This window comes from Hemiscyllium ocellatum, chromosome 45, assembly GCF_020745735.1.
Source record: "Hemiscyllium ocellatum isolate sHemOce1 chromosome 45, sHemOce1.pat.X.cur, whole genome shotgun sequence".
NCBI classification, from domain to species: Eukaryota; Metazoa; Chordata; class Chondrichthyes; order Orectolobiformes; family Hemiscylliidae; genus Hemiscyllium; species Hemiscyllium ocellatum.
The window spans coordinates 24,594,159-24,616,503 of NC_083445.1; the positions used below are offsets into that span (position 1 = coordinate 24,594,159).

The 22,345-nt window shown below is 45.8% G+C and overlaps 1 protein-coding gene across 4 annotated transcripts in view; it reads left to right on the forward strand.

Moving 5' to 3' along the window:
• The first annotated feature begins 637 nt into the window (after window positions 1-637).
• LOC132835954 (C-type lectin domain family 10 member A-like) overlaps window positions 638-22,345 on the forward strand; it is a 124,561-nt gene continuing 102,853 nt past the window's right edge. For 2 of the 4 annotated variants that reach the window (XM_060855103.1, XM_060855104.1), the window contains exons 1-2: window positions 2,684-2,756; window positions 14,872-14,955. In XM_060855103.1, the coding sequence (XP_060711086.1) occupies window positions 2,687-2,756; window positions 14,872-14,955 (154 nt within the window). In that variant the 5' untranslated portion in view covers window positions 2,684-2,686. Of the gene's footprint in view, window positions 693-865; window positions 1,130-2,683; window positions 2,757-14,871; window positions 14,956-22,345 lie in introns of those variants that run through there. The other 2 variants (XM_060855105.1, XM_060855106.1) reach the window with 2 other exon arrangements.

Here is a 22,345-nt window from a genome sequence, read left to right on the forward strand (position 1 = left end):
TGGGAGTACAACAGGTGAGTGAGGGAGGGGATGAATGTGATAGGTCAGGGAGGAGAATGGAGTGGATAGGTGGAAAAGGAGCTAGGCAGGTTGGACAAATCATGGGGACGATGCTGAGCTGGAAGTTTGGAACTGGGGTGAGCTGGGGGAAAGGGAAATGAGAAACTGTTGAAGTCCACATTGATTCCCTGGGGTTGAATTGTTCCGAGCGGAAGATGAGGCGTTCTTCCTCCAGGCGTCTGGTGGTGAGGGAGCGGCGGTGAAGGAGGCTCAGGACCTCCCTGGGGAGGGGGAGTTGAAATGTTGGGCCACAGGGCGGTGTGGTTGATTGGTGCGGGTGTCCCGGAGATGTTCCCTAAAGTGCTCTGCTAGGAGGCATCCAGTCTCCCCAATGAAGAGGAAACCGCCTGGGAGCAATGGATTTCCTAACGAACATTAGTAAACAAACTGAGATTTTACAACAATCGCTAGTGGTTACATGGTCACCATCACTTAGAATAGCTTTATATTCTAAATTTGTAGCTTAGGACCAAAAGCGAAATTTGTCTGGTGGTGATCCATGACAGTGCTGTCTTGACTGTAGCAGTTGTGAGTTGCAGAGAAGCTATCAAATTAACTTCTGTGAGTCACTGGGGTCTGCGATGGCAGACATTGCAGTTGCTGTAAAGGGAGAGGCTGAATGCAGACTCAAGGTAAATTGTGACTGTGAAAGAATCCAGTGCTGCTTCCAAAGTTGCTCATGAAAACTGGAAAGCTGAGCCAGTAACAGCTAGCAGGAGTTGTCAAAAACTCCAAGGATTTATTAGGTTGGTGCGAAGTAGTGGGACTGGGCAACAGGCGGGGACACTGCTCAGTGGGTGTGGCGGAGGCAGAAAGTGGGAAACAAAGGAGGAGCGGGGCTTGGTGATTCAGTGTGGACTGACAGACAGATCGGAGCAAGCTTGTATGAAATGCATTGTTAAGGGTTGAACAGAACATGCTCATGTGTGAAAAAGTAATAATTGCCTGAAGAACTTTCCAATCTGACTAGCTTCTATTAATTCAGAGGAGAGAGAGAGAAGGAGAAAGTGACTTGGGACCTATTGGAAAACTCTTTGGTGTGGCCACCTTCACACACCAGGGTAAATCTGTAAGTATAAGATCATTTCATACAAAACCTACAACAATGCGAAGGTTTTCAAAAGAATGCAGTAAATCTAATTGCAAATCGTCAAAGCATTTCAAAAGTCCTTCATTGAGACAGGAGTCTTAAAGCATGCTTTCGTCAGGGGTAGCGGGGTGCCAAAGAGGGAACATTAAAAGATATTTTATGGCTTCCTGATTATACAATAGCATTTATATTAGCAGTATGAGGTAATGCGAGAAAATCTGCTACAGTTTACATCTGCTAACATCTGAGAAAATAGTTTTTTTTAACATAAAGACTGGGATAAACAATTTTTCTGGTGGCAGCACTTAAACTAGTCAAATGCTTTCAGTAGTATCTGACTGAACAGTTACTGAGCTCGAGAAGGAATAATTTGCCTCATCCAGAGTTGATGTTGCTGGGTGTCTTTCATAAATCTGACTTTTTAAGGAGCTATCTGACGCATTGCCTGAGGTATTCTCATCTGCACTGGTACAGGGAGGGGCATCTGACACAGACACAGAAGTAGCTGGAGAAACTCAGCAGCTGAGACAGCATCTATGCAGAGAAAGCGCAGTCAGCGTTTCAGGTCCAGTGACTCTCTTTCAGAACTGATTATAGCCACAAAAAGCTGAAAAATATGCTGAAAATGGGGTGGAGGGAGGTAAACGTGTAAATGATAGGTGGAGGTGGAACATTGCCGGCGATATTCCAGTCTGCACAGTATAGGAAGAGATTCCTGATATATTGCCAATGGTTTTTCAATCTGTGCTGGTATAGGGAGGGATTGCCCATGATATTCTGATCAATGCTGGTACAAACCTGGCACATTTCCTGTAATATTCCAATTCATGTAAATGATGGAGACAGTGGAGGTATTGCATTTGAGCTTTCCCAGGAAATACCTGGTGATCAGCTGGCTCTCAGAAAGGTTAGACACTGTTCTCCTGAGGAAGACAGTGATGGCATTGGCAGTCGAATTGCCACTTGTGTTGATTGGATGGATGGATGGAAAGTGGGCAATCAATGGTGGGGCATGTTGTTCATTTTGTATAGAATTAATTGCACATGTGAAAGGTAAATGCTTATATGGGCTGGTTGCGGCAATTGCGCTGTTCCATGTTGTAACTCCAATATAAAAGGAGTTGAGATAAGAGAGAAGTGAAATAGCAGACTTTGAGGGACAGTGGACAGCACACCAGCTGCCATATTCACTGAAAATATGTGAGAGTGCATCTCGTTCTAACTTGAGAAGTGGGAAGAGTTCTGGCTGCCAGACGCTGCGTGGATCAGAGAGATCCTATGTCAGCTGAATGACTTCAAAGGGGCCTTTAAAGGGAAAAGAGTTTCTTAAAACTTCCAAACTGCTCGCCCCCCCATCCCACTGATACACAAGAAACGCAGAAGCACTTTGTCATATCTCTAACAGAAACGAGAGGAAACACCCTTCCCATTCCCCACCATGAAATGCACTTCATCCAATACCTATAAATTACCGTCACCCACCTCCCCCACCCCCCCCCCCCCCCCTGAGGTGGAAGTGAGTGTGGGGGGGCACTCATGGATGTGAACGCTTTCACAGCAGGAGTCTTGCAAAGACGTAACTGTTGGAGAAAATTCTCTTCTAATTGTGAGTAAAAATGAACAAATTATATGGGAGCAGAGAAGGTAAGAGCAGAATTGGATCATTCAACCCTTTGAGCCTGCTCTGTTATTGAATATGATCGTGACTGATCATTCAAATTAGTCCCCATTTCTACTTTCTCCCATACCCTTTGATCCCTTTAGTCCTGAAAACTATATCTTGCTCCTCCCATCTCCAGTATTGCCTGTTCTTCCTAACTGAGCCCATCAGTTTTCAAAGAGTTTTCTCAGTGGAGTGTGACATCACGCAGCTACAGAATCAATTAACAGGAGTTGAGGATACATCACTGTCAGGACTCAGTTCTCCTTCCACAGTAAATCATAGAATTCCTACAGTGTGGAAACAGGCCCTTCACCACAAGTCCTCACCGCTCCTTTCGAAGAGTATATCTATCCCACCCAAACCCGTTCCCCTACTCTACTATATTTTACCCCTAGGCGAAAGTGAGGAATGCAGACGCTAGAGATTAGAGTCGAGAGTGTGGTGCTGGAAAAGCACAGCAGGTCAGACAGCATCTGAGGAGCAGGAAAATTGACGTTTTGGGCAACTGACTAATGTACCTAATCTACACGTCCCTGAACACAATGGGTAATTTAGCATGGCCAACTCACCTAATCTACACATCCCTGAACACAATGGGTAATTTAGCATGGCCAACTCACCTAATCTGCACATCCCTGAACACAATGGGTAATTTAGCATGGCCAACTCACCTAATCTGCACATCCCTGAACACAATGGGTAATTTAGCATGGCCAACTCACATAATCTACACATTGTTGCATTGTGGGAGGATGCTGGAGCAACTGGAGGAAACCCATGCAGACACGGGGAGAATGTGCAAATTCCACACAGACAGTTATCTGAGACTGGAATCGAACCTGCATCCCTGGCACTGTGAGACAGCAGTGCTGACCACTGTGCCGCCCAAATCTATGTTAAGTTACTTTAACACTCAAAGGTTGTGGACAGAAATCTTTCTTTTTAAATTCACTCGTGATCTTTTGGCAAGTTCTGTCTTAAGTGTTCCTCTCGAGCATGGCTATCAGTCATCCTCCAAGATGTACATGTCACAACAGACAGTGGGAGATACTGCTGGGTTAACTTATACATCACAGTGGGAACTGTGCATTATTCAAATAGATATTTGTAGACCGCTGTATTCTACTGACCAGTCTTGTTATCCATATATGCAGCCCATCATAAACACTACAATCCCAAGGAAACTAATCTTCAAACTCCAAGTCCTAGGTCTCAACTCCACTCTCTGCAACTTTGTGACCCATAGACCGCAATCAGTGAAGGTAGACAACAACACCTCCTCCACGATAATGCTCAACATCAGTGCACTGCAACATCAGCCCCCTATTGTACTCCCTGTACACTCATGACTCTACCTACAAGTTCACTAAAGACACCACTGTTGTCAGCCAGATATCAAACAATGGTGGGTCAGAATAGAAGGAGAATGCTTGATGTCGTGGTACACGAATAACAATCTCTCTCTCAATGTCAGTAAAACGACAGAACTGATCATTGACTTCAAAATGAAATACATATCTCCATCAGTAGAGTTGAGGTGGAGAGGGTTGAGAGTGTCCAGTTCCAACAATCTGTCCTCTCACTTGGATGTAATGGTCAAGAAGGCACGACAATGCCTCTTCTTTCTCAGGAAGCTAAGAAAATGCTCCATGTCCATAAGGATTCTCACCAACCTTTGCAATGCACCATAGAAAGCCTTCTATTTTGGTGCATCATGGCTTGGTACAGCGGATGCTGTGCCAAGGACCGTAAGAAACTACAGAAAATTGTGAACAGAGCCCAGACCATCACCCAAGCTCACCTTCCATCCATGGACTTCATTTACACTTCTCCTTGACACAGAAAGGCATTCACCATCATCAAAGACCCCTCCTACCTCGGTTATACTCTTCACCAAACTCTTCCGTCAGGCAGAAGATACAAAAGCTCAAACATACGTACCAACAAGTTCAAGAACACCTTCCTCCATGTCCTGAGTCAACTGCTGAATGGACCTCCCTAATTTCAAATCTAAATGTTGATCTTGTTTTTGTGACCTCCTGTGCATCCGTGACTTTGTATGCCTTGCTCTGTTTAAGCACCCTATGATCTGTATGTCCTTGTATGTCATGATCTGCCTGCACTGCTCGCAAAATAGAACTTTTAACTACTTCAGCATATTTGACAACAATAAATAAAATGAAATAAAAATCAAAACCAAGTCAGGATGGAAGTTCCTTCTCCTAAAGGATAGAAGTGAAGCAGATTTTCTAACTATCATTTCATGATAATCATGAGACTCTTAATTCAAGATTTTTGTTATATTCAAATTCCGTTGGCTGAAACAGTAGGTTTCACCCTCAATCTCCAGAATGTTATCTGGGTAAAAACTAATAGGAAAGTGAGAATATCACCAGGCCATCACTTCCAAACGTATCTGTCACAGAATAGGTCTCTTTCAAAAAATGTGCAGAAGTGAGAGCAAACATCAAATACCCACACAAAGAGGTTATTGTGATAGAACAGCCTAGAACAAAAAAAAACTAAAGAGTTCTTAGGAAAAGTTAGTGAGTCAGACTTTGGCAAACTGTGTCAGTGGTCAACTTATAACTTTCAAATTAGACTCTGGGGTGTATGTCACTTGATTATCAGATAGTGAGTCATGTTTGCAAAAAGACTATCTATAGCCAACACCAGTGCAACTGCATGGTTCAGGAGGAAAAACACTCATGCTTAAAACTTTGCTAAAGAGAGTGCTGCAAGCAACAATGCAGTTTAGGAGATGCCAAAAAGCAGAAAACCCCTGCATGCTTTATGCTCAAGCATTTTCACTATTCAGTTGAAAGACATCGCTTGACTTTATTTATCTTTAAATGCCAGAGAGAGTAAAACTATACAAAGTTATAGAACAACCACCCAATGGAAGATTTCACAGGGCTTTCTAGATTCATGGTGGAATCCAAATAAAACACAGATCATGTTGAGATTTTGTTGACATTTGGAATGTGTTTCGTTCTGTCAATAAGATGAGAATCTATGACTGTACTGGATAGTCAGAAATGTTTTCAACTACTGTCAACACCACAGTGAGTTCAGACTGCAAGAGCCAGTAGGGTTTGTGAGGAAACACAAGCAGTGGGCCAGCCAATGAGCAGTATAACCCACTTGAACCAATTGCTGTTATATCTGATGTACATCAGATCTAATGTTGAATACTGAAGTGGATTGGAAGAGACAGATTCAAACAGAATACTTCACTTCTTGCAACTGCAGTACATGTTAAATACCAAAAAGTGTAGTGAGTGTTTTTGAATCTTTATTATCCATGTCCAGTTCCTATGTTAGGGGAGCTAACATAAACATTTTCTCATATTAGAGGCTGCCAGAGGCAAAACCTCATATTGCCTCCATTAAAAGATCACAATTCAGGTTTCACCATCTGTCTGCACAATCTCAGCTCGTATTAATGCATTATTGAGGACGTGTTTTTCAGTTGAGGCCTTTGGCTATGAACTCCCAAAGCAAAACAGTACAGAGAGATGCTTATACCTGTGCTTCCTGATAACTACCGAGCTTACCAATAGATTTTATCTCCCCGAACCACTCCATCAAATCCCCTCACAATTGTAGATATCCATGTTAACTCTCAACAGAACAATCCAGCTTTTATCATCAAATTCCTTGGAGACAAAATTGGAATGGGTAAGAAACTAGAGTCAAGAGTGTGGTGCTGGAAAAGCACAGCAGGTCAGGCAGCATCCGAGGAGCAGGAAAATTGTCGGTTTGGGCAAAAGCCCTTCATCAGGTATGAGGCTTGGAGCCTTGGGGTGGGGAGATAAAAGGAAGGGGGGGGGGGGGCTGGGGATAAGGTAGCTGACAGTGCAATAGGTGGATGGAGGTGGGGGTAAAGGTGATGGGTCAGAGGGAAGGGTGGCACAAATAGGTGGGAAGGAAGATGGACAGATGGGATGGGTCATGAGGATGGTGCTGAGCTGGAAGGTTGGAACTGGGGTAAGGTGGGGGGGAGGGGAAATGAGGAAACTGGTGAAATCATCGTTGATACGTTGAAGATGAGACGTTCTTCCTCTAGGTGTCGGGTGGTAAGTGAGCGGTGATGGAAGAGGCCCAAGACCTGCAAGTTCTCAGCAGTGGGAGGGGGAGTTCACAGAGCAGTTGGGTTGGTTGGTGCTGTAGCGGGTCCTGTTCCTGCTTTACTCCGCGCTGAGTCGGTATCTGACAGGGTGGCCACCTGCGCGTGTCTCGCACCAGCTGGTTCTAGGAACTGGGGAAATCCCACACTATGGGATTCCCTCTGGGGCGAGCGCTGAGTCAAAACTGCTGCAGGCTGCACAGCAAGTCTGACCCTTATATCACCCAGGTAACCCACTGCCACCAATACTCAGACGATTCTCCCTTCCGTCAGTGGTTCAATGGCCACCCCGTTGTCTACCCACTCGGGCAGTTTCCGCGGAAGAGAGAAAAGGACTGGGCTGTTTATGCCTGACCAGACCCAGTCCTGAGTGGACGGCTTCGAGGTGTCCCAGGAAAAACCCTAGATTCTCGACTCCGGAATTATGGCAAGGCCTTTTGAAACACCGTGACTTTACCAGAGGTCCGTGGTGAGGGTGCAATGGAGCAAACAAGACGCAGAGCGACAGTCCAACACCATTTTATTATCAACACCCACCAGAACCCATAAGAAAGACAAACATTAGACACTATACAGTCTACTATGACTATGGGAACAAGATGCTAACGCACACAACGTAAGGCCTTACTTTACACAAGTTAGCAATGCTTATAACTATGACAGTGGAGAACCCCCTTTCCCACAAAGCCTCAACCACTGATATGGTTCTCGGAAAACGCCACGCTTCTGGGTAAGAAACCTACAGCCAGGCTTGAAATTGAGTGCGAGGGTGAACAGCAGACTTGTCCCAGCAGCCAGCGAAGAGAGAGAGAGAGAGAGATCTGTCCCAGCAGTCAGGAGAGCCCCCCGAGAGAGCCCAGGTACCTCTGCAGTTATAGTCTGGAAATGCCCCCAGGGCACTGGCAATGTCCAATGTGTTTTACACCTCCCTACTGTGCAGGTGAAATGACCTCCGTGGCTGTGTCCATTGTTTCATAATCTCTCCGTTTGCTAACACGGAGGTGCTAATGGCTCTCTTCTGTTCTCCTGAGCCTAGCCCAGACATCGTGACTCCAGGCTTTGTTGGCTTATCAGGCCTGCATAGTGGCCACTTCCCCCCTCCAATACACTTAGGTGTCTGGCCGATTCCTGCCAGAACACCTTGGGGGCTGGGCTCTCTTTTGTACAGGCACAGAGATAGCAGCCAGCTGAGCCTGCTGGGAAATCATGTCAAGCTTTCAGAAAAAGGTGGCTGCTCTGTCCATTTTAGCTGCTTTTCCCAGGTTCCACTGCTTGCTCCCTGCTTCTGTGTTGCCCGAAATTGCTACAGTTGCCCCTTCGATACGTCCAGACTTGCTCGGACCGTATCGACATAGCAGAGGAGGGCAACACAAGGTGGCTGCTCTGTCCATTTTAGCTGTTTTTCCCAGGTTCCACTGCTTGCTCCCTGCTTCTGTGTTGCCCGAAATTGCTACATGCGGGTGTCTTGGAGATGTTCTCTGAAGCGCTGTGCAAGTAGGCATCCTGTCTCCCCATCGAAGAAGAGACTGCATCGGGAGCAACAGATACAGTAAATGACATGTGGAAGTTTAGGTGAAACTTTGATGGATGTGGAAGGCTCCTTTGGGGCTTTGGATGGAGGTGCGGGGGGAGGTGTGGGCGCAGGTTTTGCAATTCCTGTGGTGGCAGGGGAAGGTGCCAGGATGGGAGGGTTTGTTATTGAGGGGCGTGGACCTGGCGAGGTAGTTGGGAAGGATATGGTCTTTACAAAAAGTGGATAGGGGTGGTGGAAGGGGATATATCTCTGGTGGTGGGGTCCATTTATAGGTGATGGAAATGGCAGAGGATGATGCGATGTATACGGAGGTTGGTGGGATGGAAAGTGAGGACCGGGGGGGTGGGGGGGGGGGAACGTGTTGCGGTTGGAGGGGTGGGGTTCATGGGCAGAGGTGTGGGAAGTGGATGAGATACGCTGGAGGCCATCATCAACCATGTGGGGGGGGGAAATTGTGGTCTTTAAAAAAGGCCATCTGGTGTATTCCATGTTGGAATTAGTCCTCCAGGGAGCAGATGCAGTGAAGGCGGAGGAATTGGGATTAAGGGATAGTATTTTTGCAGGAGGCAGGGTGGGAGGAGGTGTAATCCAGGTACCTGTGGGAGTCGATGGGTTTGTAGCAAATGTCAGTGTTGATGGAGATGGAGAAGTCCAGGAAGGGGAGAGAGGTGTCAGAAATGGTCCAGGTGAATTTAAGGTAGGGGTGTTGGTGAAATTGATGAACTGTTCAACCTCCTCGTGGGAGCACAAGGTGACACCAATGGAGTCATCAATGTAGGGGAGGAAAAGGTGGGGAGTGGTGCCGGTGTAAGTGCTGAAGATAGACTGTTCCACATAGAAGTCCTTGGTTTGCGCCATGCTCCCCCCACCCCCCCAAAACCCACAGGTACCTTCCCCTGCAACTGCAAAAGATGCAAAACCTGATGGTACACCACCCCCCTCACCTCCTTCCAGGGCCCCAGATAGCCCTTCCAGGTGAGACAGAGGTTCACCTACCTCCTTTCCAACCTAGTTTAGTGCATCAGGTACTCCCGATGTGGTCTTCTCTACAACGGGCAGACCGAATGTAAACTTAGGGAACGGTTCATCGAGCATAGCAGCCAGTCACCGCCCATTTCAATTCCCCCAACCACTCCCTTTCCAACATGAGCATCCTTGGCCTCCTCCATTTCCACAACAACCACACCTCAGCTTGGAGGAATAGCACCTCACCTTCTGCCAGGGCAGCCTATAGCCTGGAGGGCTCAACATTGAGATCTCCAATTTCAAATCTCCCTTCCCGGCCCCACCCCCTCCCTTCCACTGCTCCCTGCCGCCAACCGGATTCATTCCACCCATTGACCAACCAGATCATACCCTCTACCTGTCCTCACCTATCCCCACTTCACCATCCTGCTCCTGTTACCCCCTTTATCTGCAGCTCTCCCCACACCTACCCCAGTCCTGAAGAAGGGTTACACCCGAAACATTGATGTCTCCACCTTCTGGTGCTACCTGGCTTGCTAGGTTCCTCTAGCCTCCTGCCTGTCTATTTTAGACTGTAACTGTGAAAGCATTTTTCAGTCTGACCCTGTAATTGCAGATGGACAACAGACTGTAGCATGTAGCAAACAGAGAGAAAAGTAGGAGACTGAAGAAAGCAATAATAAGACATGAGGGAGCCGACGCGTCAAATATTTACTGATAAATCCAACAGAGATTCAGGAGAAACTTCTTTATTCAACCTCTGGTCAGAATTTGGCACTCATTATTGTATAATGAATTAAGTTGAAGTGAACAAGTACAGGGAAACTGGACAGTGCATGAGTGCGAAAAGATCAGAAAGAAGGGATACTACAGGGAGATAAAGGAGGGGCAAGGTGGGGCTCAGGTGGAGCAGCAAAACCGAGTTAGACCGAATAGCCTTTTCTAAACTGGAACTGCTAGGTAACAGGCTGGCCCCATGAGAGTCGGCAGGTAACAGGCTGGCCCCATGAGAGTCAGCAGGTAACAGGCTGGCCCCATGAGAGTCGGCAGGTAACAGGCTGGCCCCATGAGAGTCAGCAGAAATGGAGAAGCTGAGGTGTGAGGGCAAAGTACTCTCAGTATCATATAGCGCAGGTTCACCAGGGAGAATAAGCCCCACCTTTCCCATTTCCCATCCCTGCAGACTGGCTTTGTTCTAGCAAATACAATGTGTGGGCAGACTGAATAATCCCAGCCAGAGATAACAATCTGTCATCTAATAGGGACCTTGGAGGTCAGGAGAGACTAGAAATGCCTGGAGGTAGCTGCATCAGGGGCATTTTGCCCAAAACATCAATTTTCCTGCTCTTTGGATGCTGCCTGGCCTACTGTACTTTTCCAGCACCACTCTGATCTTCCATCAGGGGCATAGTTAACTGATGGAATCGGGATCCCATAGCAAAGACTGTCACTTCAAGTAATCAGACCCAGTAAAGTTGGATTGAATACTGCACAACGCTTTGTTTTCAATAACTAAATTTTCATTTTCATTACCTAAAAGCCATCCAAGGGTTAATAATTTTTCGATTCAGATGGTTGAGTTGCTGCAAACAAGATATTCCAGATGGATGCTGCAGTTACATTGCAAGATTGAATGAGTGAGCTTTCTGGATGTGACTGTGTGCATTAACTCACTGTGTCTGTGTAGGTGTGTCCACATGTTAACTCTGCATCTATGTCTTCATGTCTGTGTGTGAGTGCGTGTGTGTGTGTGTGTGTGTGTGTGTGTGTGTGTGTGTGTGTCTGTCTGTCTGTCTGTTTCTGTGTGTGTGTGTGTGTGTGTGTGTGTGTGTGTAATTCACTGAGATGAATACGGTCTTTTATTAATTGGTGCCATGAGAACCTTACTATCCACATTAACACAGTCAGAAGTCACACAAGATCAGGTTATAGTTCAACAGGTTTATTTGAAATCACAAGCTTTTGGAGTACTGCCCCAAACCACTTCACCTGACGAAAGAGCAGTGCTCTGAAAGTTTGTGATCTCAAATAAACCTGTTGGACTATAACCTGTTATCATGTGACTTCTGACTTTGAACACCCCAGTCCAACAGCGGCACCCCCACACCATGGCTCCCAATAACACAGAGCTCTGACCTTGTCTGAGTGTCACTCCCTCAGTATTGCACTGGGAGCTTCAACCTGCAATTTGTGCTCAAATCTGGAATGGGGTTTAAACCCACAACTGCAATTTAGTATAAAGCCTGCAGTGGGCTCCTTTTTAGGGGCAATTTTACCTACTCTGGGTTAATGAAGAGTAATTTTGGGGTGTGGTGTAAAACTCAGAATCTGCCTGGTTGGTCAGTTTACAGAATCTCCAGCATGGACAATGACTGAGGGAGTAGTAGAGTAAAGAGTGATGGAGGTACGGGTAAATGTGTGATAGAGAGAGGGGCAGTGGGTAAAGGAGTGAACGTTGGAAAAAGGGAGAAAGGGGCGAAGTGACTGAGGGAGGGAGAGTGGAGCAATGAGTGATGGAGCGAGGAGAGTGTGGGAATGAGTATGCAGAACTGTGAGGTAAGGTGGTATTTTGTGGAGGAGACCACAGCTCACCAATAAGACAGAGTGTAAGTTCTCACTTAAATGGGACTGAGTTACTAAGCAAAACAGGGAGGAGACACTAAATTGGTAGGGGACAGAGGGTGGTGGTGGAGGGTTGCTTTTCACACTGGAGGCCTGTTACCATTGGTGTACCATAAGGATAGTGGTGAGTCCATTGCTTTTTGTCATTTATGTAAATGATTTGGATGTGAACAAAGGAAGTACAGTTAGTAAGTTTGCAGATGACACCAAAATTGGTGCTGTCATGGCCAGCAAAGAAGGTTACCTCAGAGTACAACAGGACCTTGATCAGATGGGCCAATGGGCTGAGGAGTGGCAGATGGAGTTTCATTTAGATAAATGCGAGGTGTTGTATTTTGGGAAAGCAAATCTTAGCAGGACTTATACACTTAATGGTAAGGTCCTAGGGAGTGTTGCTGAACAAAGAGACCATGGGGTGCAGGTTCATAGTTCATTAAAGTGGAGTCGCAGGTAGATAGGATAGTGAAGAAGGCATTTTGGTACACCAACCTTTATTGGTCAGTGCATTGAATAAAGGAGTGAGGTGTTCATGTTGTGACTGTACAGGACATTGGTTAGGCCACTTTTGGAATATTGTGTTCAATTCTGGTCTCCCTCCTCAAGGAAAGATGCTGTGAAACTTGTGAGGCTGAAGAAAAAATTTACAAGGACATTGCCAGGGTTGGAGGATTTGAGCTGTGGGGAGAGGCTGAGCAGGCTGGAGCTATTCTTCCTGGAGCAACGGAGGCTGAGAGCTGACTTTATAGTGGTTTATAAAATCATGTGAAGCATGGATAGGGTGAGTAGACAAGGTCTTTCCCGTAGGGCAGGAGAGTCCAAAACTGGAAAGCGTAGGTTTATGGTGAGACGGGAAAGATTTGAAAGGAACCTAAGGGACAACTTTTTCATCCATGTGAACTGAGCTGCCAGCTGAGCTGGTAGAATCTGGGACAATTACAGCATTTAAAAGACATCTGGATGGGGACGTGCATAGAAATGGCAAAGAGAGATATGGAGAAAGTGAGGACTGCAGATGCTGGAGATCAGAGGTGAAAAATTTGTTGCTGGAAAAGCGCAGCAGGTCAAGCAGCATCCAAAGCCCTTCTTCAGAATGGCTCATGCCCGAAACGTCGATTCTCCTGCTCTTTGGATGCTGCCTGACCTGCTGCGCTTTTCCAGCAACACATTTTTCAGTGAAAGAGAGATATGGGCCAAATACTGGCAAATGGGACTAGATTAATTTAGGATATCTGGTCAGCATGGATGAGTTGGACTGAAGGCTCTGTTTCTGTGCTGTACATCTCTATGTGGATACCACAATATTCACATCAGTTTCTCTTGGGGGATAACCTAAGCATTTTGGGGGCAAAGTCTGAAAGTTTTTAATTTTTAAACCTTTCAAATCTATTACTTGTGAAAATGAGTCCAAAGCTGTGGGCTTTCCTGAACAAATCCAACAGATTTAGCAAGGTTCTCAGGGCCAGGTGATGTTCCATCTTGAGTGAGAGAACATTGGTGACTACTGTTTGGAAGTGTGAGCCTTGACACTGGTGCTGCCCTGGAGCTACTGCTTGCATTTGGAAGCTGGTCTTTACAGTTTGCTGACTTGGCTTGGTGTGGGGAGCAATCTCACATCTGCCCTGAACCCTCACTGAAGTCAATGCTTCCCTCTGAAGTGAACACTGGCCCAGTGCTCTCTGCTTCTGCACAAACTCTCGAGTTTTCCCTCCAGCAGGCGGCAGATTCATTTCCTGATGAACAAATGGAGTCATTTGCAAATGTTTGGCCAAACCAGGGAGATTATTTGGCACCGGTGAGCAAAAGAATTTCCCCTATCTCCACTGTTGTTACAAATCACCAACAGTTGCTGCAGAGTGTAAATGCTGGGGGAATTGTAACTGGTGGCAATGGGCATGGGATGGGGCAGAGCAGACAAGGAGCTTGATGGTCATTTTGGATGTCATGGCACGGTTTGGGGACAGGGCATTTCTCTCTAAACTGAAAGCACCGACATCAAAGGGCACAGATGTCAAGTCACGTGGTCCAAATGAATGCCAACCAAGTACAGAGTAAGGGTTCTCTGGCCCCAACTAGATGATGAAAAGTGTGAAAGCAGGGCATAGAGCAGAGTGATGGGGGTTGGAACAGAGCTGGTTGCTGGGGATGAATGGAGTAGGGCAAGGTCATGGGGCTGGAGGAATGGCAGTGGGTCAGCAAGAGATCTAAATTCACAGTGTGGATGATACTGTGATGGTGACAGGGTGATAGTGACACTATAATGGTGACAGAGTGTCAGTGACACTACGGTTACAGTATGATGTGCTGGTAACTGACAGTGAGACTGACAATGACAGTAATTGAGTGGTGGTGTGATGTGACAGTAACTGTGACACAATGATATGGACAGTGATATTATGATGGTGACAGTGTTATGATGAAGGTGTGACTGTCAACTCTAGGATGGTGACAGGGTGACAGTGACAGTACGATTATGACAGCATGATGGTAATGGTGTGAATGTAATGCAATGATATTAACAGTGATGACATGATGGTGACAGTATGATGGTGAGGGTGTGACAGTAATACAATGATATTGACAGTGATAACATGATGTTAACAGTGTGATGCTGACAGTGACAGAGTGACAGTGACACTGTAGTGGTGACAGTGTGGTGGTAAAATGTGACAGTAACACTATAATGTTGACAATGATGCTGTGATATTACCGCTGTGATGGTGTAGTGCCAGTGTGACAATGTCAGGAAAGAATGCAGGCTGCTGAGTGTAACTTACATCCTGGTTAATACCCTTTCTTTTGTTGTGGAGGGTCATCAATTCCTGTCACAAGTGAGATGGTGAAAGACGCTGGAGATCATCAGGAAGAAATCAAAATGAAAGTCAGGAACTCAGGTAAGTGTCCTACTTCAAAGAAACATCACGGGAAGGGTTGATGGCACACCAGGATGGGGCAATGACAGAAGGGTTGTAAATGTTTTAATTTGGAGGAAGGTGGAGGTTTGGATGTGGAGAATGGGAAAATCGATGTTAAATCTGGTAAAAAAAAAGTGCCAAACCATCTGCCTTACTATTTACTTCAGTGCAACAGACTGAGTGCCCATTACACTCTATGAAGAGAAGAGCTGTCTTTACCATGTTGTAAACATCCACTGAGGTTTAGAGGTAATTTGAGGAAAAGCATTTTCACCTAGAGGGTGGTAGCAGTCTGGTATCCACTGCCTGAAAGGGTAGTACAGGCAGGAAACCTCACAATCTTTATAAAGCACTTGGATGAACATTTGAAATGTCATAACATTCATGTTTGTGAGCCAAGTGCTGGGAGTGACATTCCTTTTTTGATTTGCTTTGATTTATTATCACACGTACCTAGGTCCAGTGAAAAGTTTTGTTTTACTTGCAGTACAGGCAGATCATACCGTACAAGGATCATAGAATTACGGAACATAGCGATGAATGCAAAATAAAAGCTGGAAGAACTGCAAATGCTGTAAATCAGAAAGAAAGACAGAAAATACTTGAAAAATTGGCAGGTCTGGCAGCATCTGTGGGCGAGAAATCAGAGGGAACGTTTCCTGCCCACGACCCTTCCTCAGAACTTCCTCAGAATATAAAGTTATGCTGCAAAGAAGGGGTACAAAAAGCAAGATCAGCACTTGGATTTGAAAGTTGAGGGGTCCATTGAAAAATCTAATAGTGGAGAAGAACCTGTTCTTGAACCTTTTGGTACTTGTGTTTCAGCTCTTGTATCTTCTGCCTGATGAAAGAGGTTGGAAGAGATTATGATCGGATGGGAGGGGGTCTTTGATGATGATGGCCAGCTTTCTGAGGCAGTGAGAGTGTAGATGGCGTCAGTGGATGGAAGGTTGGCTTGTGTGGTGGACTGGCTTGTGTTCACAACTCTCTATAGTTTCTTACGGCAGGGCTGTACCAAGTTATGATGCATCCAGATAGAATGTTTTCTATGGTGCATCTGTAAAAGTTGGTGAGAGTTGGTGGGTTAGTGTGGAAAGGTCAGTGCACACTCAATGGGCTAAAGGGCCTCTTCTGTGTTAAAGGACTCTATGACTCTCTAGCTTCTTACTTAATGACGGAGGGCTCAAGGATGGCCTGTTTGATTCCCTGAAGTGTATGGCCATGGGAAAGGCTCAGTGTTTGGGGAAACCACTGAGGAATTTGATTTGGAAGTTGCTACATTGATAAAATTTCAACATCAACCCTTCAGGTTTCCCCTTCGCCACTATCCTAACTCTAGCTGGAGGCAAGTCTCATTGGCACACAACTACCACACCCAAGTGACTCTTTAGCCTGCACAATGAGATTGCTTGTCGGATAGTCAGCCATAGGGCCATCAGAGGAAAACCAGGTCTTACTCAGGGGCCTACAGTCTGCCAACCGCTCCCCATGCTTGTGCCACAGCCTGGGCCCCGAGCTCCCTTTCTCCTCCTTATTGAGTAAGGCCTGGAAGTCTAAACACACAAACACACAGGGGAGGTACACCGTTCTTGGAAAAAGAAAAAACAAATTTAAATACTTGCCAAAATCTTATTGGCAGGAGGCTCAGGAAAGTAGACGACACAAATTAGACGCAATTGCCAAAATGTCTGTGGGAGGGAGGGAGGGATGAGGAGAAACTGACTTCACACAGTGAGATTTTAGGATCTGGAATGCAGTGCCAGAAAGGAAAATAAGTACAACAGTGGCTGCAAAGAGGGAATTGGATTAATATGTAGAGGAACGGTTGTGGGGAGGGAGAAGAGGCTGGGGATAACGAGCGGATTTAATTACATTGATTTATCAAAGAGCTAGCAGAGGCTCAGTGGGATGAACAATCATTTCCTGAGCAGAATAATTCTATAAGATCCATGCCTCACTCTGAACCAGGGTAATAACTAGGGCTGTCAAAATCTCCGTGATCTCCCAAGGGTGCTGAGGAGGATTCCAGTCCATTCAACCAAATCTCAGTGCCAAACAGCTCAGCGTCGTGCATGTCAAACTGAAGGAGCAAGGGTTAACCAAACTTCTCCTCCTGAGAAAGGGCAAGACTTGGGTGACCATTGTTAAGACTGGTGAGTGTGGGCTGGCAGTGCAGGAGTCCCCTGTGGCTGTACCCTTTCTCAAAAGAAGGTACATTGTTGATACTGGGGAATGGCCTCTCAGGGAAAACAAGAAATGCAGGCAGGTCGATGAAACTAAATTAGGTCTGTGTACAGCAGGGAGGATTAAAGTGTAGGTGATAGGGGACTTTTTATTCAGGGGTACAGATGGGCATTTCTGTGGCCGTGGGTGAGACTACAGGATGGTGCATTGCCTTCCTGGTGCCAGGGTCAAGGATCACTTTGAGTGGGCACAGGACATTCTAAAGGGAGAGCATGAGCAGCGAGGAATTATGATCCATTTTGATACAAATGACAAAAGCAGAAAGAGAAATGGGAAATTAGGGATTTGTAGGAATTTGAAAAACAGACCTTGCAGTTATAATCTCAGGATTATTCCCTGTGCCACGTAACAATTAAGTCATAAATAAGAAGGCAGTGCAGTTGAAAGTGTGACTACGGAGGGAATGATTCAGATATCTAGACCATTGAAGTCTCTCCCAGGGCAAGAAGGTTGCACTTAATCTTATAACTAGGAGAGAGCTCTTATGGTTAGTAGTAGTGTCACTATCTCTGGTCAGAAGATCTTGGTTCACGTCCCATCCAGAGATGTGTTATAACATTTCTAAACAGATTGGATAAAAACAATTTTAAATTAACAAATTCACAATTAGTGCTAAACGGCGACTTGTAATAATCTACAATTATAACCTTAGAGTTTTGAAGCAGTTCCCACAATCTGCTGACTGATTAAGTGAAAGCTTGTCAAAAGCTTATGATAGAATCATAGAGTAGTTTCAAATACTGAGGAGGTCATTCAGCCCATCACATTTGTGCCAGCTCTCTGAAGACAATTCAGTCCCACTGCTCCATCTCTCAGAGCTGATGGGAGTTAGATTCAGTAGTTCCCAGGCCTGTGGGTGCAGAGGACAGACAAAGCAGTCCATATTCTCTGGATAACAGGCCACTGTACTCACATTGGTCCAGTGTCTGGGTCAGCTGCACAATGTTTTCTGAGAGTCTGGCACCATTTCATTTTGGGTTGTTCTATTCTTCATTGTCTCATAGGAGCTCACTGCTTAACCTGATAGGTTGTGAATCCCTTTTAGTATTTTATATTCCTTAAATAGATCTCCTCTCGTTTTCCCTAAACTTGAGTGCCTACTACATCGTTTGTCACTATCCACAACTCCACCGACCTTTGTGTCGTCTGCAAATTTACTAACCCACCCTTCTACGCCCTCATTCCAGGTCATTTATATTGGCCTAAACTGCTCAATGTTTCTTCATAAGACACGTCTTTCATCGCTGAAATCAATCTAATGAACCTTCTCTGAACAATGCAAATATATCCTATACTATTTTGAGTTTGAGGGGCTGGGGCTGAAGACACTCAAAAATCCATCTGATGGTCACTTGTAGACATGTGGTCCGAGTCGGCATCCTGGTCAGTGGTGAGAGGGTTGTGATTTGCACATTATGGTGCTTATCTCCATCCTTAATATCACAGCCAAGAACCAACAATCACCAAGGAGCGTTAAAGCAGAATCAAACTAAAGAACTAAGGAATTTCCTCCTGTCAGAGGCCAATTAATCTTCAAAATTCTTCTTTCCAGAAAAGTATGAGGGCGAGATGTTTGGATATATTGGAGGCTGGATTGACGAAGAAGCTAGGGATTACTGGAGAGTAGACAAATCAGATCAGCCATGATCTTCTATAATGCCAGCACGGGTTGAATGGGCTGAATGGTCAGCTCCTTCTCCTATTTCTTATGAGAAGAACATAATGATTTAAAGTGAAACACAGATTCAGGAATACCTTGATCAATATGGGAGGTGGACTCTTGGAGTCCTGTTTAATAATAAACCATGTTCTGTATTCTATGGAATCTTCTTTGTTTTATTAACCCATGCTCAGGGAGGTAAAGGATGTTGGTGCTGAAGATTTATCTTGCGTGACATGCGGCCTTTGCATATTTATCCTACTCCTGTCTGAGTGGGCATGGCAGTTAGTGTAGGACATGGTAAAGTGGGAGGTTGGAGTCCTGTGAGGAGTAGTCTCTGGGTCAGGGCTGCTGAAATACAATTCAGATAGAGGCCCAAAACACAACACCAGACGCTCGCAGAGAACATGGTGGCTCAGATTCAGGACAGTGCTGAACATATGCTCCAACCCCCCTCATAAATCTATCCATCATTACCCCCATTTGTGGGCGGCACGGTGGCACAGTGGTTAGCACTGCTGCCTCACAGCGCCTGTAGACCCGGGTTCAATTCCCGACTCAGGCGACTGACTGTGTGGAGTTTGCACGTTCTCCCCGTGTCTGCGTGGGTTTCCTCCGGGTGCTCCGGTTTCCTCCCACAGTCCAAAGATGTGCGGGTCAGGTGAATTGGCCATGCTAAATTGCCCGTAGTGTTAGGTAAGGGGTAATGTAGGGGTATGGGTGGGTTGCGCTTCGGCGGGTCGGTGTGGACTTGTTGGGCCGAAGGGCCTGTTTCCACACTGTAAGTCTAATCTACCCTCCCGCATCCATCCCTTTCCCCCACCTACTCCCCTTCTCCTCCACCTATTCCCCCCTCCACTCATTCTTCTCTCTCCGACCCACTCTCCCTTTCCCTCACCTAAACACCCTTCCTACCACCTACTTATAGAAACTTTAAAAAGAGCAGGAGTAGGCCATTCAGCCCTTCAAGTCTGCCCCACCATTTAGTATGATCATAGATGATCATGCCACTCCACTGTTCACATCCCATTTTATCTCCATAACCTTTGATCCCATTAGCTACAAGGACCACACTCAGTGCTCTCTTGAGTATATCTAACGAACTGGCCTCAACAGATTTCTATAGTAAGAATTCCTCAAGTTTACAACTCTCTGAGTAAGGAAATTCTTCCTCATCTCAGTCCCTAGTTCTGGACTTCCACCAACATTGGGAATATTCCTCCCGCATCTAGCTTGTTCCATCCTACAGTTCCCATCTCTGTTCTCCTACTCACCACCTACTTCTGGTCTCCACTCATCCTGCTCCCCACCTAATCTCCCTCTCGCCTATTAACTCCCTCTCTATGTTCATCCCTTTCCCCTCACTCTTGCCATGGACAATTTTCTCATGCAGCCTCTTTCCACTCCCCTCCCCCAATGCACAATTATCCCTCCCCCTTTCAGCTCCCCATCTCTCACCCCTTCACCTCCTCCTCTCCACTTAACCTTCCCCTCCTTCTACATCTTCTTGCTCATCTCTACACTTTCCCCCTCTCTTGTCCCGCCTACTTTTCCCCCACCCAATATCTGAGCCCTTGCCCCTATATATTCGCCACTCTCACCATGTCACCTACACTTTCCCCATCAAACCCTCTCGCCACTTCCCGACTCCAGTCCCCTCCCCTTCCCTCAGTTTTCTTCCTCCCCCACCCACTCATTCCCGCCCGACTCCTCCCACCCACATCCCCACTTCCCCTCCTCCACCTCTGCTCACCAACTTTACAGGAGCACTTTGAATAAAACAGCAGAAGCCTGTGTGACTCATTGAGAGGAGTCAGGAGTTATATATATTTTAAAAATGTTTCTCATTGTTCAGAATCCTGCCTTAACCATCTGGAACTCATTAAACACACAGGCCCACAGAGACTTCCCAGTTGGAACTGAACCTAAATAAATGAGCATCAACACAACTGCGAGATTTCTGAACCCGGCATTGTAAAGCCAGCAGTTCATTGAGAGGGGGTAGGGGGGTGAAGTAATAACCTCCAAGCCTCCAGAATGATGGGGAGAGTTTGAGCACAACTTCCAACGCTGCAGCGTGTTTATTTAAAGTCCAATTAACTTTTGAAAGTGGATTTGAAATTCTCACACTGTCCTGTTGCATGTTGAGCCCAAATTCTCTTGTTTAAATGAAAGGCATTGTGAGAATGTTCTCCTTCCAGGAAGAGAGTTAACCATCGTTAACAGGCCCAGCTTGTATGTGGTCCGACCTTTGTCTTCAGCAGGGTGGCAATGCCAAAGTTAACTCACATAGTATAAGAAACTGGGCATTGAAGAATCCAACAGAAATTTCTCACAAATAACTATTTCGTACAAATATAACGTTTCTCAGACAAACAAGTGTTTGGAGTAATGTTAACATATGATGCTACAACACAGCAGGGTACTTATAGCAGAATGTAATGCTTCAAGCAATTTCAGGTAAGATGGAGTTTGAAATCTTTATATCATCAGGCCACATACTATGAAATGGTGATGATGCCAGGAACATACAGTCATAGAGATGTACAGCATGGAAACAGACTCTTCGGTCCCACCCATCCATGCCGACCAGATATCCCAACCCAATCTAGTCCCTGCCAACACCCGGCCCATATCCCTCCAAACCCTTCCTATTCATATACCCATCCAAATGCCTTTTAAATGTTGCAATTTTACCAGCCTCCACAACATCCTCTGGCAGCTCATTCCATACACATACCACCCTCTGTGTGAGAAAGTTGCCCCTTAGGTCTCTTTGATATCTTTCCCCTCTCACCCTAAACCTATGCCCTCTAGTTCTGGACTCTCCCACCCCAGGGAAAAGACTTTGTCTATTTACCCTATCCATCCTCCTCATGATTTTGTAAACCTCTATAAGGTCACTCTTTAGCCTATGATGTGCCAGGGAAAACAGCCCCAGCCTGTTCAACCTCTCCCTGTGCCTCAAATCTTCCAACCCTGGCAACATTCTTATAAATTTTTGCTGAACCCTTTCAAGTTTCACAACATCTTTTCGATAGGAAGGAGACCAGAATTGCATGCAATATTCCAACAGTAGCCTAACCAATGTCCTGTACAACTGCAACATGACATCCCAACTCCTGTATTCAATACTCTGACCAATAAAGGAAAGCATACCAAATGCCTTCTTCACTATCCTATCTACCCACGACTCCACTTTCAAGGAGCTATGAACCTGCACCCCCAGGTCTCTTTGTTCAGCAACACTCCCGAGAACCTTATCATTAAGTGTATAAGTCCTGCTAAGATTTGCTTTCCCAAAATGCAGCACCTCACATTTATCTGAATTAAACTCCATCTGCCACTTCTCAGCCCATTGGTCCATCTGGTCAAGATCCTGTTCTAATCTGGGATAACCTTCCTCGCTGTCCACTACACCTCTAATTTTGGTGTCATCTGCAAACTTACTAACTGTACATATAT